Source organism: Gossypium arboreum, chromosome 13 (genome assembly GCF_025698485.1).
Source record: "Gossypium arboreum isolate Shixiya-1 chromosome 13, ASM2569848v2, whole genome shotgun sequence".
Taxonomy (NCBI): domain Eukaryota; kingdom Viridiplantae; phylum Streptophyta; class Magnoliopsida; order Malvales; family Malvaceae; genus Gossypium; species Gossypium arboreum.
In genome coordinates, this window is record NC_069082.1 from 6,109,018 (window position 1) to 6,129,368 (window position 20,351).

The 20,351-nt window shown below is 31.8% G+C and overlaps 1 protein-coding gene and 1 pseudogene across 1 annotated transcript; both read right to left on the minus strand.

Annotated features, from left to right (window-relative positions):
* Positions 1–9,219: 9,219 nt before the first annotated feature.
* Positions 9,220–11,657, minus strand: LOC108462333 (L-type lectin-domain containing receptor kinase IX.1-like). The gene has a single exon (XM_017762295.2). The coding sequence runs from the start codon at positions 11,430–11,432 to the stop codon at positions 9,387–9,389; it is 2,046 nt and encodes a 681-aa protein (XP_017617784.2). The 5' UTR covers positions 11,433–11,657; the 3' UTR covers positions 9,220–9,386.
* Positions 11,658–16,358: 4,701 nt separating this feature from the next.
* LOC108462334 (L-type lectin-domain containing receptor kinase IX.1-like) overlaps positions 16,359–20,351 on the minus strand; it is a 30,480-nt pseudogene continuing 26,487 nt past the window's right edge.

The following is a 20,351-nucleotide window of genomic DNA, read 5'->3' on the forward strand; positions in this document are numbered from 1 at the left end:
GGCGATATTCGGCGTTTGAGAATTCGAGAAAACGTACCTTAACTTACTGGGTTTCGATTTCTCTCGTTTGCTCTAAATAATCGAATACCCTTTTAATAAAGTAAAATATGCAAATTTTATATAAAAGGCAAGCTCGCTTTCGAAAATTCAAGATGTCGTGTCCTAACTTACTGGATGTGACATTTCATATTTTGAGACGAGAAGGTCTTTAACACTTGAGCTTTTTATAAAGAAGGATCGTATTTCAAAATTCTTTCAAGTTTTTAAATTTTCGACACTAAGACACTAATTAATCAACTAGGTACCAATTTTGGGCGTGTCGAGGGTGCTAATCCTTCCTCGTGCGTAACCGACTCCCGAACTCATTTTCTGAATTTCGTAGACCAAAAGTTATCGTTTTAGTAAATCTTAACTTTTATTAAAATGATTAATTTAAGGTGATCCAATCACACCTCATCAAAAAGGGATTGGTGGCGACTCCCGTTCTTTCATTTTCAAAATCCGAGTCGATTCCCATTTTTCAAAAAAATGGTTACGACAACTAGTAATTCTTTTTTTCCCATTTTGGTCAAATTTTCACTTTACTCATATTTTTCAAAATTTATGATTTGATCCTTTCCTCATGTTTTCACTTCTAAATTTTTTTCATAAATTCTCTTATTTAAAATCACTTTATTTTCATAAAAATTCTTTTAATTGGCTCATTTTTCAATTTTCTCAGAAATTTAACATATTCACTATTAGAATAGTGCCATGTGTCTAATTAGAAAATTTTGAGATGGTACATATCTACTTGATTTTAGTGAGAAATCAAGGTGGGTTGAAGAAATTTGAGGTTGATCGCCAATATACACTTGGACCTAAAAAAAATGAAGAAATTAGTCCAAAAGTGAATTTTGTTATACTAATTCATATTCCAAGTCATTCTCCCGTTAAATAATCAAAATTACCTCATATTTCTTAATTTGGTGGAATTACATTTTAGTTCTCTAACTTTTTAAAATTTAAGATTTGGTTCTTTATCCACATTTACACATTCATAATTTTTATATTGATTTTCATTTCCAATATAAATTTAATTCCTTATGAATTCTCTTTATCTTACTCATTTTCATATTTCTTTAAAAATTCATTAAACACGATCACATATCAATATCAAATGTTGTATAGGAAATTTTGGGGAGTTACATGTTTCTCAACCAATAATTGGTTTGTTTCCTACTTCATAACCTGTTAACACTACTAGGATTGCAACCTCTAGCAACTCTGGAATCACGGAGAAAAGTGTTAGGGTCTATCTTTAGCTCTTATAATCTGTACATGAAGTTTTTCAACTAGCGAGATAAACTTACCACGGATGATTTTCCATTGAACCCCGAGGAGACCATGTCTTGCTTGATCGCCAATATACCCTTGGAGCGAAAGGATGTTGGTGCTCCATATCTGCCAATAAATCTAATGGGTTCTGTAATGACTCAAAATTCAGGGGCATCGGAAAAGTATAATATTGGGCCTCCTTCTTAACAAAATGGGTTCGTAAATAATTATTAGAAATATTTATGAGTCTAGTGGTGTGTTTATAATTAAGTTAATTTAGTTTAATTAAGGGTAATTAGGAAAAAAAGACTAAATTGAATAAGGGGTAAAAGTTGAATTATAGATTAATTTAGCTTAATTAAGGGTAATTAAGAAAAAAAGACTAAATTGAATAAGGGGTAAAAGTTGAATTATAGATTAATAGAAAAGTAAAAGGACCAAAATGGAAAATATGCCATTTAGCATAAGTTGAGACGGCATATTAAGTAAAAATCTAAGATTTTTACTTAGTTTTTAATTATAACATATATATTAGTAATAAATTATATTAAATTAATTTAAAATAATTAGATTTTTATATGATAAATATAATATGATTTTGACAAGTGGACGGTGATAAAAATATGCAAATGTAATAATAATATGTATTCAATTGTAACAAAAATATTTAATTACTTTTCATTTAAGCAAATAGATATTTTTATTATTATTATTATTATTATTATTATTATTATTATTATTATTATTATTATTATTATTATCAAATAAATTTAATTATGACAAATGTAAGGTGGAAATAAAATTCATGTGTAATAATATGTATAATAAAATTGTAATACATGTAATTTTTGTTAAAATATATATTTATTATTTATTTATTGTTATTAAGTAAATAATTATTATATAAGATTTTATATGAAAAACTAATTTAAAAGGTGACAAATGTAATATAAATATTTGTTAATAAATAGATATATGTATACTTGTTATAAAATAATTTATTTACTTAATATTAAAGTAATAGATAATTAGATTAAATTTTATTATTGCTAATTAAATAATAAAATTATAAGATTGATGTGTGAAAAATAAAATAAATGATGACAATTGTATGGTATTGATGGTGTACATTTGTATATATATATGATTAAATACTTAATAGATATTTAGAATAAATATGTTATAATATATGTTAAGTAAATAAATAAAATAAAGTGTGTATATATATATATATATATAGTAATAAAAAAACAAAAGAAAAGAAACAGAGAAAGAAGAAACAGGGAACAGACGAAAAGAAAGAAAGGAAAGGGAAAGAAAAAAGAGAGGAAGAATTAGGATTTAGAAGTTTCAAGTTTAATTGCTAAGTTAAATTAAGTCCTTTTCTCTTAAATTTGATATTTTAAAAGCTTTAAAATAAGGTTTTACTGAAATTAAGTTGATATTTTAAGAGTTCATAAGTTTTCAAGTATAGTTTATGTTAAACAAAAAGATGAATTAGGGATTTAATTGAATGAATTTTAAGTTAGAATTGATTAAGGGATTAAATTATAAAAGAAGCTATAAGTTTTATGTTAGAGGGACTAAATTGAAAGAAACTTGAGATTAGGGTTTTATTATAAATATTTGATGGTTAGGGTGAATATGATAGGAAATTGAATAGAAATGAAGTATGAATTGAGTTATAAAAGTAAATGAGTTAAATAGGATCAAATTGAAATCATGGTTTGAATTAAATAGAAATTCAATTATTTATTGTGAATTTATGCTGTAATTAATAGTATAATTATTTTAATTTCCGTAGCTAGCAAAGAACTTGAGGCATTGGCATCGAAAGGAAAGAAAAAATTTGACGAGGAGTAACCGAGTAAATTTGGGTTTGTATTACTATATATAATTCAAATCTATTTATTATTAATTGTTATATTTTAATTAAAATGCATGGTAGATAAATTTAGGAAAGTAATTGAAATAATGATATTGATTTGAATGAAATTGATTTAAAAGTGTTTATGGCTATTGAAATTAAATGTGAACAAATTGGAAATTAAAAGTGATTTGAATTGAATCAAAATGAATTGAATGAAGAAAATATGTGATTATTTGAAATGTATATTGATTGAAAAGTAATTAGTGATTTAAATTTGATTGGAAAATGAATTAAAATATGAATTGAATAAAAGTGAATTAAATTATGAACATGTGTGAATATATGAATTATGTATTGATTGAAAAGTGGTTTGAATTGAATCAAGTATGATTATTTGTGAATATATATCAAAAATATGTATTGGTATTGAATTGTATATTGATTAGAAAGTGGAAAGTGAATTTGAATTGGATTATGATTGAATTGTTGAATTGAAAGAGAATTTGGGATTTAAAGTGAAGTTGAATTGAATAAGAAATATGTATTAGTATTGAATCGTATTTTGATTGGTGAATGGAAAGTGTATTTGATTTTGAAAGTGGATTTTTGAAATAAAAGTGAAATTGTGATTTAAGTGGAATTGATGTGAATATTGATTGAAAAAGAGAGAGTGAATTAAGTACCCTATTAACTAGTCGGGCTAAGTTGGATATAGTTGGCATGCCATAGGATTGGAAGTGTTCAAGAATACTTCGACCTCGAGTCGATGAGACTCTGGGTGTCACTATTGTACTTGGGATAGATTCGATGAGGTACTGGGTACCACTTTACTTCGGCTAGGCCGATGAGACACTGGGTGTCAAACTTTGCTTCGAACTATCCGACGAGGCACTGGGTGCCATTCTGGTGTGTTTGGTTGGATCCGTGTATCCGCCAAAGCCCGGGTTTGTTAATAGGGTGAATAACTGAAATAAGAAAATTAAATAAATTTGATTAATCGTACTATTAAAAGTATGAGAAAGAAATTATGAGTTGAATTGTGAAATGAATTGAGATGTGAAATTTGAAGCATGAACATAAGATTCATGAATTTGCTAAAACATCAAATTATTAATATTGAAATCAGTTGAATAAATGAAATGAGAAAATCGAATGAATTTGATCGACTGAACTATTGAAAGTATGAGAAAGTGAAATTATGAATTAAAATATGAATTGAAATTGAGATATCGAAATAAGAGGTGAAAATGAAATGAATAGGAAATAATGAAATAGTGTATGAGTTAATTGAATATAATCATATGAATTAATTATAATTAATTTTATTGAAAAATGTTGGTTTAAATAATTATTAAAAGACTAATGTTACTGAATAATTGATATTATTACTAAATGATTATATTAAAATACTGAACAACTAATTGTTATTGATTGATTATGAATAGAAACGTGTAGCACCCCAAACCCGGCCCAGACATTATGGTCGGATTCGACATGCCACATCGAAGCATTCAAAACATTTTATATTATTGATCCAGAAAAACTTACTTAGTGTTTTAAAAGAAGATTATAGGTTAAAGTGGATGGAAGCTGTGCACCAGGTAGGAAACCGGAAAAGAGGTGGTGAGTCCATCGGACTGCTTAAGTACCAAGCTCCCTTCGGATCCAATCCTAGACATGCATACCGCCATTGCCACACCTTAAAGTCATGGATATTTCTAGGAAACCGATTTTGATTAAGTCATTTTTAGGAAAAGTGATTAATTTTGGAAAATACTTTCATTGCGGAAGCTTTGCTTGTTGTCGTATTATTTGGAAATCAATTGTTGTTTTTGAAAACGCGCCCTAAAGCTATTCAATTTCAACAGTTAAAATAAGTAATACCTATCTTAGTAATACATATTAAAACCATCAAAAATAATTAAGCGGCCTTATTACATTTAAAAAACCCAAAACTTCAAACGTAAATAAAAGGATGTCCAGTTCACCAGAAGAAAACCAAACTTTCAGAACGGGTGGCCACTCCGAGTTCCCTCACAGCTCCAAGCCCACTATGGTTGGGGATTTCCTGCGTGGATGAAAATAAAAAGGGTGAATTTGGGGAAACTCGGTGTGTAAGGAAAACCCATTCAAAGCCCAAGTCAGCTCAAGCCTATTGGGCCTAAGCCCATTCAGTAACAAGTGGTCTTGGGCGAGGCGCTTTCAGATTACAATAAACTAGGCCTTAGCCCTTATTCAGATAATGTATGGCCCATAGGCCCATTTCAAAATACATGCAACATCAATAACATATGCAAGCCCATTTGGGAGACTACTCAACCCACCAACCACTACACTCCACCCGCACCAGCCATACACTCTATGTGGGGAATAATTCAACCCACCCATTAACACTCCACGATTCTTGACCTTGTCTGCTGAAGTTATCGAAGAATTGAGGCAAAGCCTCCAAGATGTGGACAAGCCACTTTCAGTACTTCCTCCGTCAATATCCCAATCCCATGCATCGATAATAACAACATGGCATGCAGTAAATAACAACAATCAAACATGCATTTAGGTCAATTTAACCCTAGGGGTATTTGGTAATTTTGCACCTAGGGGTATAATGATAATTTTCCATACATAGGGGTATTATAGTAATTTAGCTGTTTTAGGGTTTTTCATGCATATTTCTACTTTTCACGTACTAACGTAATCACGCATCGAGGGTTCTTACCGAATTGGGCAGATTGGCCCATCATTCCAATTTTGGCCTATTAAGCCCAAAAATATCGAGGGCACGTAAATCATGCACTTTGCAGTCCAAATTTTACAGCTTACCAAAAACATTAATCGATTTACCTCACGAGCATTCGCTTTTCGCAAATCTACAAAATACCGGTTTTCGGCATTTCGCTTTTCGACTTTTGCCGATCCAGACTAAGAAAGAGGGTGTTAGTTACACACATTTGCGATGATATCTTGTGAGATCCACACACGAACCGCCTACAATTGGATTACTAACACGTTAATCTAACTATTCAAATACAAACTACGATTAACCCCTTACAATATTCGCCAACCACACTTACAGATCATAGTAAGCTTATAAGAAATCAATAAGCAACTCATTAACAAATTTTTGTCAATGTTTACCACATAATCATAATTTCACTGCAAGCTGTCTTCCTGAGCAACAGTCACTAAATTATTTATAACTGGAGCTACGAAACTCCAAATCAAGTTCCGTTAATTTTCCTGAAAATAGACTCATATATCTTCTATCCATAAAATTTTCAGAATTTTTGGTTTAGCCAATCAATACCAGAGTTTTCTCAAAGTTTCCCATGTTTCACTGTTTGACTAATCTGACCACTCTTCATTACGAATCAAATTTCTCATTGTACAGAATTCAAAATATGTTCTTGTTTATTTCATTAGAAACTAGACTCAATAAGCTTTAATTACATAATTTATTCAGCTTCTAATTCATCTCCCACAATTTTTGGTGATTTTCCAAAGTCACGTTACTGCTGCTGTCCCCAGCAGATTTATTACCAAATCACTCTTTCACACATACCTTGCATGCATGTTATTTAAACATGTATATCACCAATCAATCATCACATATCTATGATTTTACTTAATAATAATCTCCATTTCATCATTTTAAAGCACAACATGTTAGCTGATTTTTCCCTTTAACATCTAAGGCACATGCATGCTCATTTGTTTGGCTCAACTTCACCTATCTTCCATTTTTTTCATCAAAAGAACATGAAACAACAACCATTTCCTTCATTTTAATTCATGACTAAATGCTCACAACACAACTAAAAACCAAAATATGCTTCAAGAGTTAAGGTAGAATCAAGAAGAACTCATGAACATCAAGATAGAAGCCAACTACCATGAACTTACCTTCAATTTTCTTCCCCAAGTGACCGAACACTCAAGAGCTTTCTCCTCTCCTTTCTCTTCTCTAACTTAGCTATGATGAACAAAGATGGATAAAACTTTGTTCTTTTCACCCCTTTTTCTTTTAATAAAACTTCATATTTCATCCATTTAATTCTTTAATACAAAAGATATGAAATTATTATCATGAAACATTTACCTAACCCATTATCATGAAACATTTACCTAACCCATTATCATGGAACATTTACCTAACCTATTATCAATTTGTATCAATTTGTACTATAAATTATGGATATCAAGTGTACATTTTGTCTACAACAACATGATGGCTGGCCACTTCATGTAAAATGGGAGGTTTGTCATGCAAATCCTCCTATTTTGCACTCCTATTTATTTGGTCAATTCAATTTAGCCTATAGTATTTTCAAACATCTTCACATAGGTCCTATTTCATAATTTCACTTGCAAATGACGAAATTAAAGCATGAAATTTTGCCAACATTCACAGAATTCCCCAAAATTGGGGCGTTACAAAACGAATATTTTATTGAGAATAAGTTATTGAATTGAGATATAGAAATGAAATTTATGAAATAATGATTTATGAGATGGTTATTGATGAAATGCATGAAATGAATATTGATGTAGTAAGAAGATATATAAATTAAAATGAAGAAAAGCTATTTAAAATACATATTATTAAATTAAAAATTAAGTTTAAATGTATGAAAGATTTATTAAAGGTAAAATAGTGGTAAGATTTAATATATATATATATATATATATATATATATATTTTGTTTTACCTTAAGTATTTGAATTATAGTAATACCCTTGTGTGTATACTCATGTCAGACGGTTTGTTTTCGTGAGCAGATTAGGTGCAGGAATTTTTTTTGAAGAGTTGAATTTTAAAATTGCAAGCTTTCATCTCATTACATCTTTAAGCAATAATAGGGTATGTTTTAAAATTTTGAATAGAATGGCATGTACTTAAGAAAAATATTAAGTATGTTTCAAGTGTCCGTTTTTATGTTCTAATATATTAGTGATTAGCCAAGAATTACTTTGGCACCAAATGTGATATTCTTATATCAGATTCCTTGAGTCGAACATGGCATAAGGATGTTACAGAACTGTTTGAGAGAAAGTGTGCTAACCTTTATGAAGATGGCTAAGATCTGGTAGCATTGTCAGACTAAGGCTAAAAACTTGCTGCATGAAAGTAATGCGTTGAAGGCTTGTGCAGGAGTTGAAGCATATTTTGATTTCATGAATACCTCCAGCGAAGCATAGGAGAAATTTAGAGAGCAATTTCATGATAAAGTAATTCTTCCTCCTGCTACTTTGCAAGTTGAATTAGGAGAAGTATCGATGCTGAGGATGAAGGATTTTCATCCAACTAGGGTGTAACTGAGTTAAGCTGAGCCTGAATACTGTCAAACTTGAACTAGATTAAATATCTATTTTTAAGTTCTAGTTGACTCGAGATATAATTAAGTTATTTGAGTTTGAATTTAATTAAGCTCGTTTACTACTTTTTGCATTAAAATAGTTAATTAATGGAGTTAACTGTCTGTTAATTATTTGAAAAGCATTATAAAAATAACGAACCAAATTACATTAAACTTGAGTCTAATGACCAAAATTTAAATTTAAATTTAAGTATAATAGAAGGACCAAAACTCCAGGAAAAAGTTTTGGTCACTGTTCTAGATGGATAATTTTCAAATTTCCTTTTAAATTTATAATTATCTTGGAATTATAAAATAATTAAATTGTGTGTGAAAAATAAAATTATGTAACAAATATATTTATAAAAAATTAATATAAAAATAAATGAGGTTGTAGTTGAAATGGAAAAATAGAGATGTTAAAAGCTATGTCTGTATTTTTTATTTTTATAAAAAGATATAAAGAGATAAAAATATCTTTAAAATTATATAGTTCATTTTGTAAAATAATGATATTTTAGTCATTATTCAATTAAGTTGGTGTTCATTCAACTATAATTAAATAAACTATCAATTAAGAATGCAATAATCGATAAATACACTAAATTTATATTTGGTGAGACTTAAATTAATAATATCAACGAAATCTTTTATCATTATATTAACATCTTAGTATAACGAAATTGATAATATAAGGGGAAAATAAACATTCCAAGAAACTCTTTTTGGGTTTTATTAGTACATGGATGAAATTTGTGACATTTATATTGAAAATGTTGCGAAAATGAGTGTTGACAAGCAGAGTTAATGGAGTTATTCAAGTCCCCTATCTATACATATATTTAACGAGGGATTGTAATAGTTAAACATGAAAAACATGGCTCACTTGCTCTAACTTCAGAAGTATTTGGTGCATGATATGTCGGAATGGGCCTTGAACTTGGAAGTTCCGGCAACGGTGCCTCAAAGTTAAGAACCTGAATAGCTTGCCTTATTGACGGTCTTGAACTCGGGTCAGGATGAACACACCACAATCCGACGATCAACAAGCATTCGATCTGTTTATCGTCGAACTCCATGCATAGTTTCTGGTCCGCAACATCAAGCAGCCTTTGGTTTCCATATGAATCCCACACCCAGGCCACCAACCATGCCTTGGACTCTTCATATTCAGGCTCTGTTGATCGTCTACCGCACGCGATTTCGAGTGCCACAATGCCGAAGCTATAGACATCTGATTCCTTACTAACTTTTCCTGAAGAAATGCACTCCGGTGCCATATAACCGATGGTTCCGGCTAATCGAGTAGTTTGTGAACCTTTTGCATGATCAACTAGCCTAGCTAACCCGAAATCCCCGAGTTTAGCATTGAAATTTGAATCCAACATGATGTTGCTGGCTTTGATATCCCTATGTAGCACGCAATGATCGCCTTCTTCATGTAGATACAATAGAGCCGACGCCAAGTCCTGCACGATTTTGCATCTCACTTCCCAGTTCAGTAAGCTTTTGCCTTTGAAAAGATGGGAATCTAGGCTACCATTAGCCATGAACTCGTAAACGAGTAGGAGCTCGCGTTTTTCGTGACACCAGCCAATAAGCTTGACCAGATTCTTGTGTCTCAATCGGCTAATGATCTTCACTTCGGATGCATATTCCTTGATTCCTTGTTTAGAGGCCTTTGAAATCCTTTTAACAGCAACATGGGTATCCCAGTCCCTCAAGTACCCTCTATAAACTGCACCAAAACCTCCCTCTCCTAGCTTTTCACCTTTGAACATATTTGTCACTTTTGCTAATTCTTCCAGGGAAAATTTCCTCGGCGCCACTCCATGTTGAAAGTCGCTGTCGTGAAAGAACATATCCGATTCGTTATTGTGATTGTCTACGTTGGTGTCGTCCTCTCGTCTTAATCTCCTTAAAAAGAACCACAAGGACACACCGAGGCCAAAAATCAAACCACTAACTCCAACAATTAACCCCACCACTAACAAACCTAGGCCAAGAATCAAACCAGAAGCTCCAACAACTAGCCCCACCGCTAATCGTCTAATGTTTTTCCTACTTTTCGGGTGTTCTGAAGGAAAGGAATGTGGTGCAGGAGCAGCGCTTGGCGAGATTGCTCCGATGATTACATGATTGTCATGGTCTCCATTGGAGTTGTCCTTGTTTCTTTTTCTCCTTAAACAGAAGCAACATCCCAAACATAGGACAACAATCAAAGCACAAGCTCCGACAATTAACCCCACCACTAGTCCCATCAGGTCATTCCGATCAAAGGAATCTGATTCAGCAGCAGGGCTTGGCGAGATCGCTCCGATGAGTGACCAATTCTCTGGATGCTTAGCTGGAGGGTCATAGTTACAAACAATAAAAGTTCCCCCGTTATTACATCTCACTTTTGCACATCCGAGACGAATTGAATATTTCCAAATCACTTGAGTATAATAGGCACAGTCATAGCCTGGACTACAGCTATTTGATTCAAAGTCATAGTAGTGCTTCTCATCAATCCACAATTTCACAGCATCGGATCCAGAAAGGTCATTCTTGCTCCATGCAAGATTCTCACCGTAAGGCCCTCTAGACTCCACAAGCTCACACTGCGATATCCTCTGTTTGGCATGGTCTGCTGCGTACCTTGCCACCACATCGTCCCAAGTGAGGGGGCCAACACCGACTGCTGCACGAGCTGCGTTGTGTACATGCAAGTAGTCTTGAGGTGATGAACCATCCGCTGTGGAACTAGGGCTCGGTGCAGCTGCCACCGTCACGTTGGATTGGTTCGAACCTGGTTGATTGGCTCCCAGGGAACCATGTGTTTCCATACGGCCCAACAGAGCCAAGACGAACAAACAAATTGTTACCGAATTCTTGCATAATTTCATTTGCAAAAGAGGGATCAATTAAGCTCATCAAATTATCTATCACAAATGTAAAGTTACAGTAAGACCCAGCAAAAAGTCCACAACACAGCTCAGCCAAACCAGTGGCTTAAATTAAGAGCAATACCATGCGGCATTCGTTACCTTATCTTTCACGTCACCCAACACAAGGACACTTCAGAGCTTGTCTTCGGTAAGCAATTTTAAAACTCTTATCAGTATTTATCTCCATAATGGATTTATAAAAAGTGATGATTAGTCAATAAATTTGATTTTAGAAAATTGTGAAGTTAATGTTTCTAGTTTTTTTTTTAATTAGATTTTTAATTTTACGAAAATGGAAAAGTTAGTTCTATGAAATAGTACTAATTACTTTTATAATTATATAATTGGTTCAACAATTTATACGAAAGGTGTATAAAAAACAAATTATATGAAAGAAACTATAAAAATCAGCAATTCAATTATTTATGTGCAGCAAATTAGTAGTGATACTAGAATTAGATTAGATTAGTCGATTAAATCAGTTTGACTAGTGGCATAAAATTGAATATAGATCAAACCGATAGTGATAAAAAAACCAAAATTGGGATAAAAACCAACGATTGAATCAATTTATAAAATTTATACTAATTTTTAATTGTTTATTTTATTATTATTGAATTGACAATCAAACCGATCAAATTGAGAATTGATCGTCTAATTGATTCCACCATTAATTTTAAAGCTTTGCAACTTAATAAAAGTCAATAGTAATTATTTATTTTTAGATTTTAAAATTCAGGTATAACTATTAATATAATTAAGATTATTTTATTTATTTGAATTCCATTATGTCTTTTTTAGTTATATTTTATGTTTTTATTTCAAAATGACACACCAATAAATTTAACAGAGAAGTTTTAACAATGTTAACAATTAAAATTAAATTTTGAAATATGAAAAAATAGAATAAATTTCAAAAATAAAAATATAAAAAGGACATCTTTTTGACCTAATTTTTTCCGTCTAGAAATTCTGAAATTTCCAAGAAAGGAGGAGGAAGAGTGGAGGTGAGCAAGTCAAGCATCGTGGTCTTTACACAACTAAGTAATAAATAATGAATGGCCTCTCTTTTGTTTGTGTTTTGAAGGAAGCCTCTCAAATCAGGCTATGTTTGAAACACGTCTGATCTGACCCGTAATTGTATAATATTCCACATGCGGAATTTTCTTGGAAAAAAAAGGTTAATTTTATAAATATGTTGGAAAAATAAATTATTTGAGAAAATATATTGTTTTTTAATTTATCGATTTACACTATTTTTAGAGAGAGAAAGGAAAACATGTCTTATAGGACAAATTTTCACTAAAAATATATAATTTAGTTTTGTTGGTCTAGTTGTAATATCCTGATTTTGGGCCTAGTCGGAATAGCGGTTTCGTGGCCACAAAATCCCAGATAGAAATAATTATTTTATGATTATTTTAAGGTTTATGATATGATTGCATGATTGTGTGAAAATTTCGTGAAGAAATTTTATGCATAAAGTGCTTAAATTGAAATTAGGGACTAAATCGAATAATTTGCAAAACTTGCATTCTAGAAGTTTCTAGTATGAAATTGTTTTGAAATATTAATTAGGAGGTCTTAAATAGAAATTTTACCAATTTCTAAGTCTATGGACAAAAATTGGACATGGATGGAATTTTTGGAAAGTTTAGTAGTAAGGGCATTTTGGTCATTTAGGGGTAAAATGAATTAAAATACAAAATTAAAAGCCAATTTTGCTCATCTTCAACCCCATGGCCGAATATAGCAAGGAGAAACCATGGCTAGGGTTTTTCAAGCTTCCAAGCTCGATTGTAAGTCCGTTCTAGCCTCGTTTTTAATGATTTTTACGCTTTTGGAGTCCCTAGAGCTCGATTAAGCTTATGCTAGCAATAATTTAACCTAGGGTTTATATTTGGAAAAATACCCATAGGTGAAATTTGTGTATTTTGGTGTTTTATGATAGAATATGAGGTTTTAAATTATGTTAGACAACTTGTGCTACTCGATTTTAAGCGAAAACTAGCAAAAGGGCTTAATCGGTAAAAATACCTAATAGTCATAAGTACATGTTAGAGTGAGAATTTGATGTTTCCATAGAAGGGAAAAATGATCAGCATGTCATAAAACATAAGAAAATAGGTTGAAGTTTAATTTACGAGCTTTGGGGCAAAAGTGTAAAGATGCAAAAGTTTAGGGGCAAAACTGTAATTTTACCAAAATATGATTTTGGGTCAATTTGAATAATGTGAGTCCTAATTAGACTATATTTTAAATGATAGAGCAAGGAAAACTGAAATTCGGGCTAAAATGGAAAAATACCAAGTTGTGGATGAAATGGTAAAAGTAGCCATTTTCGCATACGAGGTAAGTTCATGTGTAAATAATGTAGCATAATTGTTATTTTTAAGTTATTGATGTTAATTATATGATATGCTGATTTTTTTTATCGTGAAATATTATGATTTGTGGTTAATGTTGAGTAATATGCAAATTATGTTTACTACTTGATAAATATGAATTGCTACCGAGTATCGGTTCCGATATTCCATGGAAGACGGCAATGTGAGATTGAGGAAAAAAGCCGGTTTGAACCTTAGGAATAAATTAGGATACAAGTGACATGTCACTAGGATGGTTGAGCATCCGAACTCGTTGAGTTGAGTCCGAGTTCACTTATGGATGCGAACGCCCGAGCTCGTTGAGTTGAGTCCGAGTTCACTTAGGGGCGGGTTACATGATTTCTTGATTACATATAAGGCACTTATGTGCAAATTATCCGTATCCGAGTTGTATTCGATGTGTTCAACGGGTGAAATTTCTAGTGAAATGAAAGAACACTTAAGATGCAAGCGACGTTTTGGTAAGTGTTGTGAAATGGACACTTGGACAGGTATGTTCTTAACCCTCGGGTTGATAATAGATACAACAACGATAAGGTAGTAAGATGATGAATGATGTTTAGAAATATGATATATGTTTTGGTGATACCATGCTAAAGTTGTTTGGTATATTTGTATTGTTATGTTACTTGTTATTTACATATGAACTTGCTAAGCATTTATGCTTACTCCTCCTCTTTATTTATTGTAGTTTTGAACAAGCCAGCTCGGGAATCAAGACGGGTCAAGGTTCGATCACACTATCCAAAGGACTTTCATCCGCTAAATGGCTTGTAAAACTTAAGTATGGCATGTATAGCAATATATTTATTTTGTGTAAATAATTTTATGATATGGCCATGATTGGTTGAGAAAATGTTTGATATTGATAAGTCATGGTGATGGTTAAATTTAGATCATGTTTGATATCATGGAAGTTTAATAGGTTATCTAGTTCATAACAACTCATGAAAAGATGAAATTTGCCTTAAAACAGAATATTGCTGCAGCAATGACATGAATTTGAAAATTCACTAAAAATAGTATAAATGGAATTAAATGATGAGAAAGTTATGAAATTGAAGCTTAATGAGTTTATTTTCATATGGATAAAAAAAAAATAGCATATAAATTGTACTTTATGAGATATTTGAAACCTTGTGAAACAGGGCCAGAGTGATTTCTGGATCCTCTGTTCTGACTTTAAAAATTCATAATAAATTGTAAAAAAATAATTATAAGTCATTCTTTATATTTACAGATTCTTATCGAGTCTAGTTTTAAGAGAAACAAACCTCGTAGTCATTGAAATTCTGTATAGAGAGATATCTGATTCGTAATACACAGATGTCAGAGCAGTCGAACCCTGAAACAGGGGAGACTTTAACTAATAAACTGTACTAATTGGCCCAACCAAAAATTCTAGAAAAAAATTAGTAAATAGATATATGAGTCTAGATTTAGGGAAAATTTACGGATCTTGATTTCGAGTTTCATAACTCGAGATATGATTTTTCTTGTAACTGTGACGCGAGTAGCTAGAAAGCTGTGAATGTAGAAACAAAAGATTTGAAGTTCTTAATTTGATAAATTATGTTCGGTAACTCCTCAAGCTCGACTCCGGCGACGGTTTCGGGCGTGGGGGCTTTACACTAGTAGTTAAATATTAGTGCTTTTTTTCTTAAGATTTTGACTCCTCTCTTACTAAGTCTGATTCCTTTTTAAGTATTTTAATATGTATTTTTTGTTTCAAGTTTTTTTATTTTTAATTAATAAATCTTTTATATGTGTAAAATTAAAATCTAATTAAAATTAACAAATATTATTATTTTTAGTAAATATAATTTTATATGTGTAATATTTATTTTTTCGCCTATATTATGAGGATATGGTGATTTATAATATTATAAGATCAAATAAATATTACACATATAAAAATTATATTTACTAAAAATAATGATATTTGCAATAATTATTTGATTTTATAAATAAAAGAGTTATTAATTAAAAGATGAATTAAAACTTAAAAACTTGAAAACAATATATTTATTAATTTTAAATATTAATTAAATAATAATAATAAGCTTGAAATAATATGAAATAAAAATTACATATTAAAATGCTTATAAGAGGAATTAAACTTAGGACTAAAGGATGAAATCATAATTATCTAACCATCCAACCAAAACAACTAATATATTTAAAGTATTAATCAAAAACATAAAAAGCTTAAAATTACAACATGAAATAAAAATTATATAAGAAATATTAAAATTTTATAGAATATTAAAATTACAATAAAAATTTGAATCTAAATTATTTTTAGAGGAGGTAAACACACAACTTGAGATTCATTCTCGATGAAATATTTTAACTCGAGACAATGCCACGTGTTTTTTTTTTACCCAAGAAGGAAATATTTTTCTTTAATTAGTATGATAGGTTAGATTTGTGGCATATTTCCATTGAAATATTGAGAGAATAAATTGATCCAGAAAAAATATGGAAAATATTATATTTAACGAGGGACGGTAATAGTTAAAGATGAAAAACATGGCTCACTTGCTTTAACTCCAGAAGCAATTGGTGCATGATATGTGGGAATGGGCCTGGAACCTGGAAGTTCCGGCAACGGTGCCTCGAAGTTAAGAACCTGAATCACTTGCCTTATCGACGGTCTCGAACTTGGGTCAGGATGGACACACCACAATCCAGCAATCAACAAGCATTCGATCTGTTTATCGTCGAACTCCATGCATAGTTTCTGGTCCGCAACATCAAGCAGCCTTTGGTTTCCATATGAATCCCACACCCAGGCTACCAATGATGCCTTGGACCTCTTCATATTCAGGCTCTATCGATCGTCTACCGCATGCGATTTCAAGTGCCACGATCCCAAAGCTATAAACGTCCGATTCCTTACTAACTTTTCCTGAAGAAACACACTCCGGTGCCATATAACCCATGGTTCCGGCTAATCGAGTAGTTTGTGAACCTTTTGCATGATCAACTAGCCTAGCTAACCCGAAATCTCCAAGTTTAGCATTGAAATTTGAATTCAACATGATGTTGCTGGTTTTGATATCCCTGTGTAGCACACAATGATCGCCTTCATCGTGTAGATACAATAGAGCCGACGCCAAGTCCTGCACGATTTTGTATCTCACTTCCCAGTTCAGTAAGCTTTTGCCTTTGAAAAGATGAGAATCTAGACTGCCGTTAGCCATGAACTCGTAAACGAGTAGGAGCTCGCGTTTTTCGTGGCACCAGCCGATAAGCTTGACCAGATTCTTGTGTCTCAATCGGCTAATGATCTTCACTTCGGATGCATATTCCTTGATTCCTTGTTTAGAGGCCTTCGAAATCCTTTTAACAGCAACATAGGTATCCAAGTCCCTTAAGTGCCCTCTATAAACTGCACCAAAACCCCCCTCTCCTAGTTTTTCACCTTTGAAATTATTTGTCACCTTAGCTAATTCTACTAGGGAAAATTTCCTTGGTGCCATTCCGGATCGAAACTCGCCGCCGCTAAAGAACACATCAGATATGTGATCGTGATTGTCTATGTTGACGTTGTCCTTGTGTCTTTTTGTTCTTGAAAAGAACCAGAAGAATAAACCTAGGCCAAAAATCAAACCACAAGCTCCAACAATTAACCCCACCCCTAATCCTCCCATGTTCCTCTTTGGGTGTTCCGAAGGAAATAAGTATGGTGCAGGAGCAGCGCTTGGTGAGATCGCTCTGCTGATTGATTGATTCACATCGATTGGAAGCTTACCGAAGTATGGTGCAGGAGCAGCGCTTGGTGAGATTGCTCTGCTGATTGATTGATTCACATCGATTGGACGCTGACCGACAAAATTACCTGGAGGGTCATAGTTACAAACAATAAAAGTTCCCCCGTTATTGCATCTCGCTTTTGCACATCCGAGACGAACTGAATTGCGCCAAATCACTTGAGTATAATGGCCACATACGTGGCTTGAATTACATATGTCGTAACCATTTTTTGAAAAAAAACGGGAATCGACTCGGATTTTAAAAAAACGAAAATTAGAAGTCGCCACCGATCCTTTTTTGGTGAGGTGTGATCGGGTCACCCTAAATTAATCATTTTAGTAAAAGTTAAGATTTACTAAAACAATAATTTTTTTTTTTTTGGTCTACGAAAATCAAAAAACGAGTTCGGGAGTCGGTTACGCACGAGGAAGGATTTGCACCCTCAATACGCCCAAAATTGGTACCTAGTTGATTAATTAGTGTCTTAGTGTAGAAGATTTAAAAACTTGAAAGAATTTAAAATACGATCTCTCTTTGTAAAACATCAAAATGTTAAAGACATTCTCGTCTCGAGGCAACGATACGTCATATCCAGTGAATTAAGATAAGGCATCTCGAACTTTTGAGAACGAGCTCGCCTTTTATTTCAAAATCGATGTATTTTAACCTCTTTTAAAAGGATATTCGGTTGGTTAGGGTGGTCGAGGAAAATCGAAACCCAGTAAGTTAGGGCACGTTTTGCTCAAATTTCCGAACCCCGAACATTGCCTTTATTTGCAAAAGATCTTATTTCAAGATATCAAAATGTCATACCCGGTAAGTTAGGGCACGATGATCTCGAATCACCAAATACGGAATATCACTTTTATGAAAGAATTATTTTAAAATATTGAGTAAAAACATAATATGATTCATAGTAATATATAAAGAGCAGATCATGATATTAATAATAATGTATAATAATGAATGACAATAACAAGCAATTATAAAAAGATGACATAAAAGCAAGGTTAATAATACGTAAATATAGACTAATGCGTGAGGGAAGTGAAATGGTCGAATACGCAAGCAAATAGATAAATAAATAAATAATGGCAAAATGAAATGACAATTATGGCGATGATAAGGATATAGAAGTATATACATATATGTATTAGGGTGCATACATAATAATAGAAGTAATAAGAAACATATGGGAAAAGTATATATGTACATAAATATAATACAATATTAAAAATGCATATGCATGGCGTACATATAAAAACATATACGTGATATAATAAAATATATAGTATATATATATACATGTTAGTAATAATAATAATGATGAAAGCAATAATGCAATAGTGACGACAATACAAGATATAGTAACGATAGTAACAAAGACAAAGATAATGATAATCTGAAAAAATATTACATAAACATATATTGAAAATAGACATACATATGACTAATAATACGAGCGATATATGCATACTTTATATAAAGGGTATATGTCCATGTATAAAATATAATAGGGTGAGAATAGATATAACAATAATATGATATAAAGCATATATATATTTATGTTATGATATTAAAAGACGATATATATTAGGAATAATAATAATGATAATAATACTATATAGATATGGTAATGTATAACACAATTATTAAAGATATATACGTAACGTATAGAAGAACGTAATATTAAAAGGATATATATATGATACACATATTAAATAATAATAATGTTAGAAAACAATTATTAAAGGTATTACCTAAAAATACATACGTATGTTAAAATAAAATAAATATATGGTAATATTAACAGATATGTGCGAATATATATTTGGATATTATACATAATATATAAAAGAATTTTATATCTATATATATATATATGGTATTAAAAGGAGAAATATGCATAATATATATGTACAGATGTATAAAATATAGACACAAGATAGTATTAACACATATATACATAACATGGAGCATAATACCTATATATTAAAAGAATACCTAGGTTATATACAAACATATTAATAAGAATTATAATACTAAAACTATTAATAATATCTTTATAACACATATTTATAAGTATCAAATAAAAATGATAATAATGATCAATTAATAAAGATACAACCATAATAAAATGCAATAAATAATATCACAATTAAATTAGCATAATGAGGAAAAAAGAAAGGACGAAATCGAACTAAAAAATGGAATCTTGAGGCTGATTTAAAATAAATGAAGAAAAAGGGGATTAATTTGGATACGCGAGCAAACAGGAGGGACCAAAGGGAAAATATCCTTCCCTAAAACACGACGCTTTATACAGACTAAAATGAAATAGAAGTAAAGTTATAGGGCAAAATTAAAGAAAAGGAAATAGCGAGACCCTATTGAACTAAGTCTCAGAGGCGGAAGGACCGAGGCACAAATAACCCTCACCAAAAACACGCGGATCCCGGGCATAGGCGGGTCAGTGTTCGGTCTTGAGTCAAACGACGCCGTTTTGGCGCTCAAATCAAGGCCCAAAATGACGTCGATTGTCCCTTTATAAATACCAAAATCTTGGCAAAAAAATCATTTCTCCAGCCTCTTTTAAAAAATCTCTTCTCTCCTCCGGCTAAACCCGTAAACCGCCAAGGAGGCCACCAACGCCCACCGTCAGCGCCATCAGTAGCTCAGCTGGCTCCGGCCACAGTGCACGGTGGTAAAATCGCCTTTGGGGTAATTTTTT